The following is a 19,772-nucleotide window of genomic DNA, read 5'->3' as shown; positions in this document are numbered from 1 at the left end:
TGAAAACAAGGACTTGAATAGATATTTTACCCCATGTTCACAGCAGAATTATTCACAATAGCCAAGAGGTGGAAGCAACACAAGTGTCCATCAACAAATAAATGGATAAACAAAACGTGATATGTACATGCAATAGAATATTAATCAGCCTTAAGAAGAAAAGAAATCCTGACACATGCTACAACATTGATCAATCTTTTAGACGTTACGCTAAGTGAAACACGCCACTTACAAAATGACAAATACTGCATGATACCACTTACATGAGGTACCTAGAGTAGTCAAATTCATAGAGACAGAAAGTGGAATGGTGGCTTCCAGAGGCTGCGGGAAGGGGGGATGGAGAGTTCGTGTTTAATGGCTACAGAGCTTCAGTCTGGAAAGGTAAGAAAAGTTCTGGAGATGGAGGTGGCGACTGTTGCACATAATGTGAACGTATTTGGTGTCACGGAACTGTATACTTAAAAATAGTTAATGGGCGCCTGGGTGGCTCAGTCAGTCAAGTGACTGAATCTTGATTTGGACTCAGATCATGATCTCAGGGTCATGAGATCGGGTCCCCCATTGGGCTTCGCACTGGGTATGGAGCCTGCTTAAGATTCTCTTTCTTCTTCTCTCTCTGCCCCTCTCCCCACCACCCTGCTCTCACACACACGCATGCACTCTCTCTCTCTCAAAAAAAAAAAAAAAGTCAAAAAAAGTAAATTTCATGTTATGTATAATTTTAAAAAGGGCATCAAGGGTGATAAAAATATTCTGTACCATTTGGAGTGGTAGTTACATGGGTGAGTACAAATGTCCAGGTTTGTTTAAGTGGACACAATATGGTACATTTTAAGTAAATTCTTTTTCCCTCCTCCCTTCTTCTCCTTGTCTTTTCCTCCCCCACTTCCTGATCCGTGGGCCCTTTATCCTCTCATACATTCACTGGATGTAAGTGTTTAAAGAACAGAGTCTAGGATTTATTCAACTTAATAATATCCACACTGCCTAGTGTAGTGCGTGGCATGTAGCGGTTAATAAAAGCTTCTTTTTTAAATTGTTAATTCAGTAACTTGTTTTTTTTTTAAATGTAATGCTACTGTTTACTGTGAACTTACTACATGTCAGACTTGAAGTTCTTACTAACTTGATGCCATGTATTCCTTCCCAACAACCCAATGAAGTGGCTACAAAATCCCCTTTTTTAAATCGTGAAATTGAATCTTAGTCATTTGTTCAACTGTACAGAGCCAATACGTATCAGAGCTGGGATTAGAAATGAGTTTTTTTGACTTTGAAGTCTGTGTTTCTTAACCTCTAAATAAGGGTTATGCTTTACCTTATATTTCACTAAGCATCCACTGACTAGCCAATTGTAAACGGAGTACACAATCAAAAACATCCTGTAAATTGGTCCTTCTGCACAGGTATGCCAGCATATGGGCTGCTGAGACGTAGTCATGGATATCACAGGGAGGACTTATCACCGAAACAGCCGCACTTCAAATGGCCAAGGAAATGGGTTCATAAATCCCTTCATTCAAAAATGCTTTCCGCAATTTTAGGAGATTACTCACATTGGCATTTCCATCCCCTAGAGTTTGCAGATATACTTCCAGAATGTGACATCATTTCTTTTGGAACCTTGATAAAAAGGGAGGAGGGAGGCTCACCTCCTTTGCAACTGATCAGAATTTCCTGCCAGTGGCTTTAAGAATATTGTGAAATTCGTGAATACAGCAATTATAACAAGTAGAAGGAGACAGGGCAAGTTAAATACCAACTATCTAGGGAGAGATCATTATCTCAACTAGGATTCAAATGTCAGAATCTCTGGTTGTAATTTCAGTGACTTCCCAATTACCTCAAAATGGGTGAGAACATCTTCATTAGAAAAAGTAGAAATGCGTGCATGTGTGTGTGTGTGTGCACACGCGCGTGTGTGCCAGTGTGTGTGAGGGTGTCTGTGTGTGTGAGGGTGCCTGGGTATGTGAGGTTGGAAAGAGAGATAGAAGGATAGAAACAAAGGACAATATTCATCTTTTCAACATACACGGAGTAACTACGACATGTAGGTATTGTATTGGACACTGGGGATACAAAGGCCAAGAGTGGATATTAATATATTTAACAAAAGACATGGAAGAAGCAATAAAAACAACATTGGGAAGAGGAATATTTTCCTAGACGGTCTAGCAAGCACAGCAAAGTACAAAGGTGAATACCATTATTCCCTTTTCTTTCTTACCCAGTGTCTTACAGAAGGTATCTCAATGTGAGCACGGCCACTCCAATAAACCACTTGACTGACTCAATTCTCTGTGTCACAGATGCTGGCTCTGCCTTTTATCCATCTTTGGAAGTTCCAAACAGTGACCAGGAGACCCTATGTTGTCATGGCATCAGTCGCAACCCATCTCAAAGTGGACAAATATCTGATACAGCAATCTATGTATCTGAGAATAAATGGTTTAACTGCACAGGCGCAGGTGTGACTTGGCCTAGACCTCATGTGCTACCTGCACCGAGGTGATCTCCAAAATGGACATTTGGGTGGCAGGCAAACAGTCAGCATTGGAAATTTCATGAACCCCTAGGCTTCCAAGAGTGGAGTCAAGGGTAGACCTGATCTCTTGGAGGAGAAGTCCTGGCAAGACAAGGCCAATCGCCCACGGCCTAGGGTAGGTCCCACACGGCGTAACAAGACATGGACTGGAGTCAGTAACAAGCAGGGGATTGACATCTGGGGGACAGGTGGGAAGCAAGGTTCAGAAAGAGCTGATCCTTGGGGCGCCTGGGTGGCACAGCGGTTAAGCGTCTGTCTTCGGCTCAGGGCGTGATCCCGGCATTCTGGGATCGAGCCCCACATCAGGCTTCTCTGCTAGGAGCCTGCTTCTTCCTCTCCCACTTCCCCTGCTTGTGTTCCCTCTCTCGCTGGCTGTCTCAAATAAATAAATAAAAATCTTTAAAAAAAAAAAAAGAAAAGAAAAGAAAAAAAGAAAGAGCTGATCCTAGCAGCAAGTGAGAATCTGAGCACCACGTGGCTCTTTGCCTTGACTTAGCATGGGCGCTGGACCCGTGTGTGTCTGGTCCTATGACCTGGACAGAGGAGAGGGAGACATCACATACCAGATATTGTGGGACACGGTAATTCTTGTCTACCACTTTCTTCCTTCTTTTCTCGACCTTTGACTACTAGGTAATCCCACTTCAGGCTATTTTTTTCTTCACACGTACCCACTTTCCCCTCTCCTCTTTAGCTCTGTGTCTTCCTTCAACTCTTAGCTGACAGCTTGGGAAAATCTCTCTCATGTTCTCTTCTCTCCATTTTTGTCTTTCATTTCCTTTATCTACCTTCCTTTCTTCATCTATGTTTCTGAAAAAAAATCCAATCATCAGAGAAGTGGCAAATGTATACATGTACTTGAATCCAATAAAACGAAAACTATACGTCTTAAAATTGAATTTGGAACAACAGAAACAAGACAAGCTCTAAAACTTTTGAAAGTATTCAGAAATATCTTTGAGAGAATGTTTCCATATTATCTTCTTCTTGCTATGCCTACTTTTCTTCAGCATTGGCTTTCGTGATAAATGGAAAATTATCGTATTCATTTTTCTCTCTCTTTTGTGTAATCACTTCTTCCACAACAACATGGCTCCCTATTATTCTTCATTGCTAGTGTGTCGCATTTTGGATAATTATGAGTTAAATTATCTTCTGCGGGCTAGCCAAAAGACTTAACAACCACTTAGAACATTCTTTGTTCCTATTATGCAGTGGAAACTTGTTTAATCGAGATGCCATAAATTTTCAGACCCGCTGAAAATGTTTAATATTCAAAACTAATTTTTTAAACATTTTATTGATCAGCACTTTTATGGGAAGCCAGGTCAAGTCCTTCAGCATCTCTTTGATTTAAGCAAAATGTGCGGTCTCCAGGGAAGAGGAGGCCAAAAGGGGTCACATGATTTCCTCCAGGGTATGAATCAGAGGCAAGGCGAGTACAAAGCTCGTGGGTCTTTGTTTTCACAGCTAAATGGTTTAAACCAAAACGCAAATATAAGGACAGGGACAGGGATTATGGAATGACAGATATTTTAGGATTTAAAAAATAACTTCCCTTCATTCTATACTTCCATCCAGCTCACTCATTTCCTCACAGTTCTCAAGGAACCGCTCTGGCATCGGTGGTGGGCTCCTGTCAAGAGTCACCTGCCCATTTGGTCTTAGTTGCAGGATCCTTGCAGGGTCCGTGGAGATCCCGGCATACTGCGGGAGCTCGTGGAGCAGGGGGGTACAACGCATAGGGCAGGTCCAAAGTGAGGAGCACCAGTGATGGGCTTGACAGTACCCAGGACCCTCCTGGCGGCTGTCATACTGTGTGCTGTTTGCAGCGTGCATCACGTCCAGCCCTGGACGACAGAGCCGCCCTGACTCGCATGCGGGTGAGGGCAGGTAAGCAGCAGAAAGCAAAGAGGACCGCTAAGGGAGATCAGCTCAGCAATAGCCCTGGACTGCACACAGATTTCCTGACCTTTGGTCAGGTGCAGGTCTGGGGCCCAGGAAGGGTGCTTCTGTCCTTTCTGATGGCAGCACATGGAAGTTTCTCTGTTCTCTATGCCGGGGCGGTGGCGGGGGTTGGGGTGGGGGTTCCTATAAAACTGAGAAGAAAATGGTCTTCTTGGAGCAAACCCAGACACCTGATAACCACATAACCAAAGCTAAGTGACTTACCTATTCTAAATCTCAATCTTTGAGGCGGTTATTTAGGGATAATAATATTCTCAAAATCACATGAAACAGTAATTGGCCTGGCCCCTGACACACACTTAATCACGGATAACAGAGTGGTTTTTTTAAAAGCTCCCCCGCCTTGCCAATTTTATGAAAGGGTCTGTGGTGTGATCCTGCAGGGAGAGCGACATAAGGCTCCAGCATGTCCCATCTCTAACCTTCTCTACCAAGGAAATGACACACACATCGAGGCAGGGTAACTGCTGAGCTGCAGAGACATTACAACTTCAATTTTCACATCTTAAAAAAGATACACCAGGGTACAAGAAGCTGCAGGAAGGTGTCATTTACCGGGAGGTGGGAAAGGACTGATAATGCAGCCTCTCCCCCAATGCCCACCCCATGCCAGCTTTCTCTCCAATTCAGCTAGACCCAGCATCAGCCATAGCATCTTCCTGCAGGGAAAATAATAAACAAACAAACAAAGCTGAAATGATCTGATGCTGTCTTGTCTGGATTTTTTTTAAAAATCAAGAAAGGTTAACACTTGATTCCGAAGTTAATAGATAATGCAAATTTCTGCCAACCCTAAAGATGTCTTGGTCCATAATTCCCTCTTAACTCCTGACTGTGAAGACTGCTTCCTGTTAATAAGTAATTTTTAAAGTCCTCCCTTGGGAAGGTCAAATAAGACCTATTTGGCTCCTCCTCTCGCTGCATCTCACTGCCGGACCCCATCAAATCTGTAACACATATGGGCCAGTGCTGTTGTCTTCCCCAGCACCCTCAGAGTGAGCCCCATAGTAAGCATGGCAAGCAGGCCAAGGGCACAGTCCCTTTTCAAAAGCTGGAAGGAAAGAACAACAGGGCTACACTGAACCCAAGGGCCAAATTTACTTAAAGGTCAAAAAAAAAAAAAATGAACAAAAAGGCTTATGACAAGAGGTGCTGAGTTTTCCAGAGCAATTCAGAAAGCCACAGAGCATATATCATGAATGCTTTAAAATTTCCTTCCCCTGCCTTGACATGTGGTACCTGATAAGTGTTGGGGGAGGCAGACGTATTCCAACTAATCAATGACGTCAGAGAGTGCTGGCGTCCAGGCAGCCCTGTGCCCTCAGGCTGCTGTCCCTGTGCTGACATACCAACTTTCCAGGGGGAACCACCGAGCTGCCTGTCTGCCCCCTCCAGCCTCATTGCTCTGTGTATCTCCATGTGTCCACGCAAGGCAAACCTCCACAGAGACAGGCCTCCCTTCTAAATATATTACTCGGTTGCTGCTAAGAACGTTCCTCTCAATCCTACTGCCTTGCTCAGTGTCTTACCCTCAGGGATAGTCGTGCCTTTTGCATAGTTTCAGATCAGACTGTGACCACTGCTGGATTCAACTGTCCCTTCTGGCAAGGGATTTAAGTAGAATCCAAAAGTCCCTCAGGCCTCCAAGATCTCTAACCAACTGCTGTGTCTGAGTGTCCCAGCGTCATATTCCCGAGAGAATGGAACTTTTTAGATATCAGCACTTTGTTGCTGTAGAGGTAATAATACATGATAAGAGACTGAGTCTTGTTAAAAAGGACAAAAGCATTCAACCGATAACTTATTTTTTAATCCTTTGTGTCCATCATGATATCTGCACTCAGTCCATAAGACAGGGCTCCTAACCTCCAGGAGCTCCCAGTCTACCTGGACCCACACCTACATGCAAGGTCCGTGGTGTGTATCGGCTAGACCCGAGATACTTAGCAAGTGTTATTGGAACTCAGTGAGGGCAATTCTGGGCCTCAAGGAGAAAGCAGGATGCTGAGGGGAAGCGGGAAGAAATTAGCACATTTTAAAGGTGTGTATGGGATGGGGGTGGAAGGGGGGAAAAGCAGAGCACATAAACCTGGAATAGACTGAGAGTATTATGGGTTGTTACTGAGGAATCTCACGCAGCTCCAGGGACAACTTGCGTGTATACGTTGCTTTGTAGTTAGAATAAGGCCATAGACTTCATCTACTTCCGTACTGATGTCCCAGACCGAGCAGACACTGCTTCTAGGTGGACACAGTTGGACCGAAATCATGTAGTTAGCAAGGGATAGAATAAGAATCAAATCCAGGTTTTCAGGCTCCTGGACCCGGGGCCCCTTCTAGAGCACCAGGCAGCCCGTGGGTGGTCAGGTACATGCACGCATGCAGGAGACACGTAAGGGGAGGCAGGGTCATCGGACACCTGCTTGCTTAGATGCTCTGGGCGCAGGGAAGGGCTTTAGAGAAGTGGTTCTGGGCTCTGGTTCCACATTAGAAATACTGGAGGAGATTTTTTTAAGTCTCACAAGCCCATCCCGATACCAAACTCCAGATAATTTGATTTCATTGGTCTGGGACGCTGGCAATAGAAGTTTTTAAAAGCATCCCGGGCAACTCCAGGGTACAGCCCGGGTCAGCATCACAGCCTGAGGGGTCTCTAACGGACACATACTTGCTTCCTTGTCCTTTTATGTCTTCATCTCCTGAAGACTCTGCCCCTACCCATGACCTTATTCAGCGTAGGCAGCGTAAATACCGCATGTGCAGAAGTGCTGCACCTGTTTCCAATAACCTAGTGGCTGTTCTGAATTTTCTAATTTTCACAAACAGAGAAGCAGCTGACGGTGAGTGCAAAATAGAGAAAAACGTCCAGGCGAACAACAGTATGTTGTCCTTGGGAGCTTGACTGCCCCAGTTGCTTGGGCAAAATCCTGCGGCTCAGATTATTCTTTGGCAGTAGTTAACCCTCACATACTTGGTTCCAAGTGGATTAGCTCAGAACTCCAAATGAAAATGCAGGGACATTTTAGAAAAAGAGTTATTAAGCATAATCCCAAATGAGCAAGCCTGGATCAGCAAAACTGATTATTCTGTGAAAGAAAGAAAGAAAAGGAGAAGAAAGAAAGAAAGAAAGAAAGAAAGAAAGAAAGAAAGAAAGAAAGAAAGAAAGAAAGAAAGAGAGAAAGAGAGAGAGAGAGAGAGAGAGAGAGAGAGAGAAAGAGAGAAAGAAAGAAAGAAAGAAAGAAAGAAAGAAAGAAAGAAAGAAAGAAAGAAAGAAAGAAAAAGAAAGAAAGAAAGAGAGAAAGAGAGAAAGAAAAGAAAGAAAGGCGTGTCGGTGGGAACTTTTCCCGTTTAGTGGACCAGTCCCTTACAGCAACAACCCCTACCTCCATCCTACCGCAACCCCTCACAATATTCATGTACACAGGTGACATGGTTCCACTAAGTGACTAAATCAGATTTAGAGGCGATTGAGGCCCAGGAAGAAAGCACACCTGGCTATCATCCGTGCAACAGAAATGGCTTAATAGGACCCAACTGACCACACTGAGCCTCCTGGGCTCCTTTCCTGACGTGGGCACTGATTCAGACATAAGACTTCTAGATACTTGTCATATCTAATCTAATGGAAAGGCACAGAACATTTTGAACCCAACAGCAGATAATTGTAATGAAATGATTCTGGCCAAGAGGGCCCATTTGTAATAATGAATTCAAATCAGATTCATAGAAGCTATAATTCAGCCATAGTGAACACCACCTTCATTTCCCATATCATCTCTCTTCCAAGAAGGCAAAATTACTCAATATTCAAATAATTATTTTTACTTTTCAAGTAGCCCTGTGAAGTGGTTATGAGGAAGATAATATTGCCTCACTTATATAAAATGAGTCTTATCCACGTTCGAAACTTCAGTGTCATCTCTGGCACACCACTTCCTAACGTCCCTCAATGCAATCAAAGACCGATCAAAACAAAACTGATATTTCTAAGGAAGGACATCATCCTTCTCTAAGCCATGCAATTTCTCATTGGAAAATTCAAATGAGGGCCTGGCTTCCTCCACTCCTTTGCTTTTCTACTAGGTCTCTGGCCTCCTTTGTGACTTCAGTCAAGATTTAGAAACAGACGTGAGACGTTTGGATCGAAGGTAACCACATTCGAAAAGACTTTCTATGGCTCACGGACCTGGGAAGCATTCGATGTTTTCAATACATCCTTTACATTTGATGCCTTCAGAACACGAAATTTCCAAACACTGGATTCCCAAAAGAACATCTTGAAGGAGACTGAAGGGTGACCATACTTAAGAATCACAGTCTTTTAAAAGCAAAATACAACACAGAATAAAACATGATACATTTATCTGGGGCTGAGGCTAAGGATTTCCTGAGACTGGAAGCCAGGACTCTCCCTCGGAGCACTGACAAATAAGTTTTTCATTGACATGGGCACATGGCTGTTAGCCAATAAACCAAAGGTGCACACAAAACTCGAGAGAGACTGGGACCCCCAGAGAGCTGCAGGAGATTGGGGTGTTGTTTTAAGAAACACTGTCACAGGAGTGAAATCAAAACCTTAAAAAAATCAGAAATTAATAAGAATTAAATGACGAAGACAAAAAAGGGAGAAGAGAACGAATTATAGGCAAACGCATGTAAAATAGAATCACCTGATAAAAATGAAGATAAAGTAATAAAAGAGAAGAACACAGAGGTAAAAAGGAAAAGAATATAAAGAGATTAAAATATGGACAATGTGCTCACTCTATTTCAGGGCAAATTATACAGAGGAGGAGAGGCAAAATCAACACAAGCCGTGTTTACTTTTTAAAAAATAAAAGTATGCAATCAGGTAACAGATAACAGTTATACTCGCACATTTAAGGTTTTTTTTTTTCCTCCACAAAGCACAAAAAGCAACTATTCAGCTTTTCCCGTTTTTATTCCCATTCCCATTACCAAGCCCAGCTGCTGAACATTTGAATTGAAGATCATGAAACCAGGCCAGCAGCTAATAAAAAAAAGGCAGAGCAGAGCTGGCCCTCTGCTGGTGGAATCATCTTAGTGCATCCCGGAAAGCAGAAAGCTGGAGTTTTTAAGTTTCTGCTTTAACTTTCAGGGTCAGGGACGGGACAGAAGATTTGGAAGGTTTAGCAAGGAGGCCTTATTCGGTGCTGGGCCTCTTTGCCCCCAGTATTAGATTAGAAGATAAAGACAGGCGCATGGCAGCATCAACAGCCCCTCACACCTGCTAACATTTACCAACATTTCCTCAGTGATCCTGTATTGTAGCCTGGGTACCACTTCTATCTTTGAGCCCACAGCTCTGCTACCAATGTGCATCCCATAAGTCAATTCTCGGGGAATAGGCTCCAGAAACTTCTTGAGGCAACGAAATAGACATATTGCACTCTAGTCTGGGACAGGCTGAGGAGTGACCACAGGGATTGAAGGGTTTTCCCTCCTGCAGTCAGGGAGGGGAGTCTGTCCCTAGCACCCATTTTCTCTCTTCTTCCGGGGCTCCCGAGCACCAGCAGACAGATCTGTGAAACCTATTCTCTTCCTCAAAAGAAGATGCAGCTAAGAATCTCCCAAAGTGGCAAGAATCCAACCTTAGCCTGGAGCTTAGGAAAGAATAGCCAGTGTCCCAGGAGGCCTTTCTTTCCTTCTCCGGAGCGCAGCTTGTCCAGATACAGAGAGAGTTCAACCAGGGCAGCCAAAGGAACAGGAAGGAAGCCCCAGCCTCAACTGCTCCTTGGGGAAGCCAGGCTTCTTGGCTGCGGAATCTAGGACAGCATGTTTTATTTTCACCATAACCATCAAAGTCATAGACAGGGCAAACGCATTCAGCCTGTGTACACTGTGAGCCAGAGTTAAGCTGGGACGTCCCTGAATCTGTCTCCTAGGACCAGAACTGCCTCATTAAAGGGATAAAAGATGATATCTGCTGAGCTGGTGGAAAGTGGTGGCTGCATTTTTATTAAAGTCTCTGCTGCAGGAGGCCCAGTCCCCAAAGGTTCATATTCCAAGAATCTCCACCCCTCTGCCTGGAGCATGTAAATGATTCTCTGTTACTCATTAAGGTAAAACAAAAAGCTTTCTATTGTGCTTTTCGCACCGGAGTGATGTCGTTGCATAAAAGCTACATGTTTCCTCTCCTTGGCCCAAGCCTGCAAAGATAAAACTGCCCTCATAATTTATAATAGGGGTCCCAGGAGCACCACACACAGTTGACATGGATGGCTGCATCTTGAGCAGACTCATAAACGGCCATAGCCCAGCAGTGGCAATTCCAGAGCCTGACATTTTAGGGATCTCTGTGGTAGGAGCAAGCCACCCCATCCGGAAGGCAACCTTGCCTCATCGCATACCTTCTGGCCTGTGAGAGAGCCACCAAAGCTCTCAGTGGTCTTAGGCTAACCCCCAGTACTGCAATTACAGGGCGCTCGTGTTCTCATCTTGATGCCAGGGCAAAAGTGAATCTAGCCATGCCATGGCCTCATGGATGCATGGAGTCCGGAGCATGGACCTCAGTGTCCTGGATCAGATCCTGGACCAGAAAAGCCAGAGCAAATGACAAACCTGTCCAGGAAAACGGGTGTTAGCAGCCACAGTCCGCAAGTGGGCAATTCTCGGGCCTGCAGAAGGGCCCTTCGCATGCCCCACTCCCCCACCCAAGCCTTCTGCTGTCTCTCTTGCTGTCTTGCTGGCCCCTACCCACATCCTCATATCCGAGGGGCTCAGTCCCCAGCTGAAGTACAGCTCCCTACCTGAGGGTGGCGCTCTCCCCCTGCCGGACCGTCACGTTGTCCATAGCTTTGGGGAAGGTGGCATCTCCGCTGCGCACGGGCACTCCTGTGGGTACAAGGAACAGCAGCCTGAGAGACACGACCACGAGGCACTTCCAGGGCAGGAACAGGTACCCACAGACCCCCATCCTCGACAGCCACAACTTCCCAGAACTCCGGCAGCGGCGCGGTCCTCGTGCACGCCCCGCACACCAGCGGGTCTCGGGTTGTGGTGTGGGGCGCCGGGAAAGGGATGGAGCAAGCCAGAGCAGAGAGGGGGAAGGAGGAGAAACGAGTCCAGGCTCTCCGGAGTCTAATGATTCTTCCTCAAATCCTGCCTCAGCTCTCCAGCCTAGCAGAACCAGATGCCCCCTCCTGCATCCAAAAAGAGCTTTCTTGACGCTCCCCTGGGGAGGAGGGAGGCAGCCGGGAAGGGAGAGGAAGGAGGAAGGTGCAGGGATGAAGGTCACAGATTGCTCTTTCTCTGCCTCGCTCTTCAAGATGCTACTTTAAGATTCAGTTGGGCACCTTCTGCAGAGATCTGGCATCAAAAGTTTATAACCCAAAGAAGCAAGGCAAGTGTCTCTGACATAAAGGAGATGTCCTAAAAGGCTGCTGCTTCAAGGAGAGGAGAAAATGTTTTATTAGCTCACACACATGTACAGATGTATTTATAGACCAGTCCGAGTCTCGAATCTGGAACCCAAAGGCGGCAAAAAGTTCCAGCGCGGGGACGCGGCCGTCGCAGCCCGAAGATCCGTCGGTGCCGTGGGCGTCCTCCACCGCAGCCCGGGCGGCGACTGGTGGCCAGCCCGGCCCGCTTCGCCAGCCCGCGGAGCGCCGCCCGGCGCAGGCTGCGGGCGCACGGGGAGCTGGCGGACGGCGCCCCCGCCTCCTCCGGGGACGCGGCACGGGACGCGGGGACGCGCGGACGCCACGCTCAGCGGCCGCCCCCGGCCTCCGCGCCGCCTTCCTCCCGGGAGCGGCCCCGACGCGCGCGGGCCCCGACCGCCGGGGTTGTCATGGCAGCAGCTCCATCACTGACCGCCACTTTCTCTGGGGCCGGCGGCGAGCGAGCGAGCGGGCGGACTGCGCGCTCATCCCGGCGGGCGGGCGCCCACCTTAACCCCTGCCGCGCCGTGCCCACATGGGCTCCGCCGCCGAGCGGGGGTGAGGCTGGCGCCGAAGCCAGCTCGACTCTCCCCCTGACGCCCGAGCCAGCCGAGAGGATGCCGCGCCTCTCATGGTGCCTTCCCCTGCAAAAGGCGGGGGGCGCGGGGGGGAGGGGAGTCGGGAAAGAGGGAGTTGGGGGGGTGTGGGGTGAAGCAGCAAATGGAAAAGTGAAGCTCGCACCTTTCCTCCCCTTGCCCAAGCAGAAGTTGCCAGACCCCGCCCCGGAGCACTGAGCATCATTTCCCTGGAGGTAGCTAAACCGGTGTGTGCACGTTCACCACTCCTCCACCGTTTGCCACCCGGCCAAGCTACAGTCCTATGGCAGGGCTCCCCGGAGCTTTTGCAAAAAGATGAAGTATGCTTTCTGCTCAGATGACCCACCTCGGAGCTACTCGTGGCTCTAGATTCTCTCTCTCTCTCTCTCTCTCTCTCTCTCTCCCCCTCTCTCCCAGACTGGCAAATCTGAATTTCTTCTTACTGCACAACATTCAGAATAGTCCCCAAACTACTCCATGCTCAAGTAGCTTATTGTAAAGAAGCAAGAGATGGGAAAAACACACGGAGAGCCTAAAGCGCGTTAGGGTTGATTTGCAGAAACTCCATCTATGGCTTTATGATTACAACATGAATTGGCCCCACAGTGGTATTGGGAGGGGACTTGGGGAACAGGGCATCCTTAAAGGCCGCCTCTCAGTTTCTTTGGGGCTTAGATTAACTTCGTTCAGTTCTTAACCAGAGAACTCAGGCTTTCCCTGGGCCTGTCCTATCATGTTTCTCCTGTTCCTTCTGGCAGAAAGCACCTCATAGCTTCTGCTAGGAAGCATCTGCTTTTTAAGAAGCATAGCTCATCCCCCTATATCATCGCTTAATGGTTGCTATGTACATTTTCTTTACTGTATCCTTTCTCAAATCCTTTTGTTATAAACAATGGAATTTAATTCAAAAATAAGCTTTAAATTCTTATTCATTACTTCAGCTCTTTAAGGGTAACTGCTCTCCATTATGGGGGACAGAGCACGTATATATACTGTCCCCATCTTCCCTTGTAACTTGGGAGCCCACATACGTTTTTAGGTCTAAAGTTTTTAATGAAAGCATCACACTTCAGGAAGAAAGAATACTGGTCACTAGTCATGCTACGTACGCTATATCTCTTTTAATATAGTAAAAAAAATACATATCAGCTCCTTTCCAGAAAAGAGATATTAATAAAGACAGGCGTTGGGCAGAACACTCATCCTGAGCTCTTGGGCTACAAGGATGGAGGAGAAAAGATGCCCAGAAGAGAGGCTCAGGCCTTAGAGAGCAGCCAAACGACTGATTTTGGAACCACCTGCCAGTTTTAATGATACACATCTTTCCTTAAGATTTGAGTGTACCTGGGTTTTCTGTATACACATCGTACCTAATCCTCTAAGCTCTGAGATGTTCTTATCCATTATCACCAGACTGGAAAGGCTTTTTTTAGTGCTTTAACCTGAGTGAAGCTGAGAATGCGAGGCTGTGCTTAGGATTGTCTTCAGTTACAGAGTTGGTGTGTTGAACACTGGGGGGTGGTGGCATGGGGTTGAGTCAGTCTGCCATAGGAGTGACAGGACTCTTGCCACTTGGTCGTAGTGGGCTCAGGTGACATTCCTTCCTCATGCAGCTGTCGGTCCGGTCCTAGTGCTCCCCAGGAGACTCAAATGGAGCAGTTGCTAAATGCTAACTCAGTCTATGAAGGATTGCTTGAAATGGGACAATTTATTGGGGAAGACGTCCAGCTGGGAAAAGAATAGAAGGGACAAGAAAAGAAGAGAAGCAGAGGTAGGTTGAAGCAAGACATTATATATTCTTAATACTATGTAAGAAATTTTCTTTTGAGGAAGAGATAAGTATCCAATTTTTTCTGGGCTGGCTTCCCCCAGCTATAGGTATCTGGAGTCCTAGAAAACAGGACCTATTGTGTCTATTTTCTTCTGGCTTCCTAGTTCAATATTTGTGGGTGAATAAATGATTAACTCAAGGGCTAGTGAATTAGAGAAATAACTGCAGAGGTCTAATGTTTATGTTAATCTTTGCCAGTCTACAGTTTCATGGGAGGGATTTCATTCATGTGTAAGGCATTGCTAGGACCAGTATTCCATTTATAGAATAGAAAGCTAAACCAATTTGGAATAGGAAAGAGAATGGGAGTGAGGTTCACAATGAACAAGGACTCATGTGGTTTATATTCGGCGTTTTCTAAAGAATGTTTGGTTGAATACCATGATGGGGAGACTCCCAGTTAAAGCCCTCTTGGGTGTATATCCACATATATGAAGACAAATATCTGAGGACAAAGTAAGAGTACTGACTAGGAGTGTTGGTTCTGAAGTTGGACTGTCTCTTAGGATACTGACTCCTCAACCCTTCAGCTGTGTGACTGGTACCTAACAATACCTATCTCATGGGGTTTGGGGATGCCTTGAGATGTCCCCAAGATTTTGTTTTGAGGTCTGGTATGTTAATAGACATAGAGACAGCTTCCTTGAAAGAAGAGTTTATTACTGTTCATTCCCAAGAAGAGAGGACATGCCATGCCCTGCGGAGCCACGTGGGGATGCAGCAGTGGGGGGGGGGGTGTGAAATCAAGAAGCAGAAGAAGCAGGAGAAAGCAAAGGCCCAGAGCCTTGGTTGCAGCATCTACGAGAAGGATTGGATGAATCTGGGTAGGCAAGCCTGAGCAAACTTAGGATCCGATTGTTTGAGTAATTTTGGCAGGCCCTGGGCTATAGTGGTAGTCTCTAGTGTTCCCGGGGTGATTTACGGCAGAGGAAATAGCTTGGTGTGTGACAGTTGGATAAAGAAGGAGGTTGGGGATGTGGGCTTTTACTTGATTGGTTTGCCTGCAAAAGGTGTGCCGAAGACAAGGTGCTAGCTAGCTCCAGGAATTAGCTAACCCTGGGAGGGGCAGTTTCTCCAGAATTAGCAAGCCTCCCAGATGTCAAAGCATCATAAAATACAGAAAATTTTTAAAACGTGATTAATACAGGGTGACAATTAATGAGGCAATGTGTTACACTCTGTACACTGGAAGCATTTCGTAATCACAAATTAAGATTATATAACATAACTCCCACTTTCCTGTGATAACAACTTGTGACACGAGAAAGACATGAGTGAGAGATTGTAAATGCCCCCTGTCCAAACTAGAGCTCTGATCCAGATCTACAGACAACTTGATATTCAGGGTGATTTATAATAGAAAACGCAGAGATGGCTCCAGTGCAGGGCAATAACTTCAGAAAACTTAGAGCAGGGAGGTGACATGAACTGACTGAGAAGTATGAAATGTAGTTATCATGGACAGAATGGTTTGCAAGGGTACAGAATGGAAGCAGGGAGATTTTCAAGAGTAGAACAGGAAAAAAGTGGTGGCAGTAGCAATGATGACGGAGAAAGACAGAAATGTAAGGGGTATATCTTGGATGTACAGTGTTTAGGACTTTCTGAGAGTTCGGATGTTGGAATTGAGCAAGATCAAGGGACTGAGGATGATTCCTAAGTTTTGTGTTTTTTTTTTTTTTAAGATTTTTATTTATTTATTTATTTATTTGACAGAGAGAGAGAGGGAGCCAGCGAGAGAGGGAACACAAGCAGGGGGAGTGGGAGAGGAAGAAGCAGGCTCCCAGCGGAGGAGCCTGATGTGGGGCTCGATCCCAGAACACCGGGGTCACACCCTGAGCCGAAGGCAGACACTCAACGACTGGGCCCCCCAGGTGCCCCTGATTCCTAAGTTTTGGTTGGTAACTGGCTGGTGGAATTTCCTGTGATGGTGATGTCTCCAGAAGGAATAGACTTTGAGAAGCAGAGTTGAAAGAGTGAATAAAAAGCACCATGAAACAGCCAGATGGAGATGTTAGGTTGGCAGTGGGAGAAAGGAGTCTGAAGCTTACTGTATAGGAGTGAGGACAACACTAGCATCTCATCAAAAACCTGCTTCAAAGCTTACTGCTTAAAAAAAAAAAAATAGGTGGTAAAATTCATTCTAGGTGGGGGGGCGTGTTATCCATGGAACCCTCATCCCAGATCGAGGCCCCCTGCCTTTGTTCATACATTATAAATAGTCGCCCCTTATCTTAAGCTTCAGAACCTAAAGTGATTCCACTGATTTTGTCTGTTAGATTTCCTTCCTCAGCCACATCTCAGCTTTTGCCAGTAGATTCTAGAATTGATTTAGAATGAGGCCATGAACTTACCAGTACATTTCTGGAAAAATACTGCTCATTTACCCTTCATAAGAGTCCAGTGATCCAGGTTTAAGTCATGTGTCTATAGTAACTTACCAGCCATCATCTAGGTCAATTGAAAGGCCCTGTTTTATAGTGTAGTAAGATGTGAACAGGGACAATGGGGCCCATCTTAATCCTACATCTAAATATTTCCATGTGACTTTTCACAATTTCTCTAACTTTGCTCATCCTCAGTTTCCCCATCTGTCAACAGAGGCACTGATAATAATGAGTACACTCAGTATTCGTGAGTGTTTAATGAAATACTGCATGCAAAGTAGTCAGCATTCTGCCTGGCACTCAATAAGCACTCAATGAATGTTAGTTCTTACTACCTATTGGAAGTACCTAATTCCTCCAATGCCACAGGTTTCTTCCCTGAAGTGCTGCTGAGGACAGGCTGGCACAAGGCGGGCAAATTCCCAAGTTGTCTGAAGGTTTTGTGTGTGTGTAACATGAGACAGTTGTGTCTCTGATTTTAAAGAAGAGCTAATTTCAGAATTAGAAGTCACCTAAAGATCACCTAAGGATCAAAAGTGGTTATTAATAAGGTTTCATTTCACTGTGGAGGAGGTGCCTACGGGAGGATGGCCATTGGGGAATTCTGGATCCAATAGAAATATCTGAATTTACCTAATGATATTCGTATCCAGTTGTAAAAGCAATTTCAAACTGTGTGTTATTCATAAATAAAGAAAACTTACAGCTTGTGTTTATCTGGGAAAAGATTGTACCCAGCTGCTCTGTGTGTGCATTAGGAACAAACATAAAGCAAGAAGCCCGTACAGGATACATATTTATATTACAGAAACCTACCTAAATCAGTAAGGACCCAGCGGGGCGGAACGATTGAGGAGCCTTTGTAGCTTAGCCTGAAGAAGGTTGGCTCTCTCAGGGACCTCCGGACAAGGCGGTGTAGTAAACTAGAAATGTTTGCTAGTGATCAGAGAGGTAAGAACGGACTAGGCCTTCAGTTTCTAGGCTCAAGGAAGTTCCAAGAGATAGAAACAGATGCCAGGACACAATACTATGAATGAGACACAAGTAGTGTCCTCTGTGAAACGTGAAGCCGTTCTCATATGACAGCCACCCACGTGATCAGTGCTAGGGAGGCACGAGGAACTCCACTTCCCAGTGTCTCTTTGCACCCCTACAAATGAGGCAAATATATGTTCAATGGTTTTCCTAGTCAGGGGCTAACTTGAGGCCAGAATTCAGGTCAGCGGAATCTTAATCTGTTCTTCTTTCATCATAGACCACTTCACATCGTTTCCAACACAGGACTCCTCTGCTTGAGCTAGTAAGAAGAACCGGCGGTGGGCATGAATTAAAATTCATGCTTCATATCCCAGCTCTGCCACTTATGAGCTCTGTGATCTTGGACACATTACTTATCTTCACTGAGTTTGTATCTCCTCCTCTGTAAACAGGGTTAATAAGAGCTTCTTCAAAGGCTTGCTGTGCGAATTAAGACAGATGATACATGTGAAAGCTCCTATTATAGGGCCTGATGCAATGGCAGCTGTCAGAGAGCGTTCAAGCCCTCTTCTCTTCTCTAAGCCAAAATGACTGAAACTGACCAAACCAAAACAAATAAAACAACCAAAAGAGCTGAAGGAATGCACAAAAACAGCACAAGCTAAAATAAGCAAAGCCAACAGATACACATAAGGAACACAGGAGTTGCATTTTAAAAATAGATAGATGAGGTGTTCCCGAAGACTTAGAGGGTGATCTACTGATAGCTGTAGAATCCAGCTGATGTGTCACCTCCTTATTTTACTCTCTTTTCAAAATGTGTGTTTGTGCATGTGCGTGTGCGTGTGTGGGTGTGGACGTGCGCACACACACGTAACTATCTTTCCCCCATTAGAATGGCAAGGTCCCTGAAAGCAGGGTGCTTGTCTTGCTCATCCCAGATTACTATGGACTAGAGCTTGCCACAGAGTAAATACCCACAAATATTTGCTGCACGAGAGAACTGATGTCCACTATCCACAGTCTGTAGAAAGTCAGGGAGGTGGACAGCAGAAGGTCCAACGCCATCCCCAACAGAGACTTTCTTTACCACACTCTCATTTCTCCCCTGGCCCCTAAACTTGCCAAGGGTGGGACATCATATGGCATCGTCCATATTAAAGTACCTCCTTCTAGAAAGGATGGAGACGCCTGTGCAGGAACCAATTTCCGTAAGACGTACAATAAAATCAGCCTTATTACTTAATAGTCACACCTCATATAGTTCTAGAAATCAAATAACAAAAAATAGTATATTGAGACCTACAAGCCATAAAACATGTGTTTTAAATGCTCAATAGGAGTGATCATAGTCTTACTCCTCCCTGGTCTCACTCTTGCTTCCACTGTGATAGGTGGAGAACAGATCATTCCACTCAGGGAACCAAGGTATGAAGGAGAGAATGCCTGTCAATTTATCTGGCTCTAAGTCTGGACCCGCCACCTAGGAGCCGGGGCCCTTGAGCCATGGGCCGGACTTCTCTGAGGCCAAGTTTCCTCCAGGGTTAGTTGGGCAACATTAACACTATTTTCTATCTTTGAAGACCTGAGCAAGTTTAATATGAAATACCCAGCAGAGGGCTTGGCACATAGTAAGTGCTCAATAAACAGGATGGTACTCTACCTGGATTCCATCCCCTTCGTGCTAAAATGAATCCGATCTCTTTTGGTCTTAGGAGCTAGAACTTGTGTTTTATATTATATACTGGTTACAAGCGATCGTATCTCATTGGCCAATTTATTTTTTATTGTTTATTTTGTTGACAGCGTCATTCATTCATTGAGTGTTGTGCTGTGGGTTTTGGGGGTCCTTTGACCAATATTAATTGAACATCTCAGCACTTTCCTGGGCCTGTGGATACAAACAATATGATATACTACCTACCCTCAGGGAGTGTATAGTCTAGTAAGGCAAATGACTCAGATGTTGTAGTACAATATAGATTTAAAATAACAATATACAAGGATGCCTCATTGTCTCAGAGTTGGACGATCAAAACTAGATTTGGGGTGTTGGAAAGCTGC

General features: G+C 45.5%; 1 protein-coding gene across 1 annotated transcript in view; it reads right to left on the bottom strand.

Annotated features, from left to right (window-relative positions):
- OPCML (opioid binding protein/cell adhesion molecule like) overlaps nucleotides 1–12,280 on the bottom strand; it is a 491,906-nt gene extending 479,626 nt beyond the window's left edge. The window contains exon 1 of the mRNA XM_045790840.2: nucleotides 11,287–12,280. Coding sequence (XP_045646796.2) covers nucleotides 11,287–11,453 — 167 coding nt within the window. The 5' untranslated portion in view covers nucleotides 11,454–12,280. The remainder of the gene's footprint in view (nucleotides 1–11,286) is intronic.
- Nucleotides 12,281–19,772: the final 7,492 nt, after the last annotated feature.

Source organism: Ursus americanus, chromosome 16 (genome assembly GCF_024610735.1).
Source record: "Ursus americanus isolate L20-20 chromosome 16, mUrsAme1.1.p, whole genome shotgun sequence".
NCBI lineage: Eukaryota > Metazoa > Chordata > Mammalia > Carnivora > Ursidae > Ursus > Ursus americanus.
The sequence above is the reverse complement of the archived record's forward strand: the minus strand, read 5'-3'. Positions and strand labels throughout refer to the sequence as shown.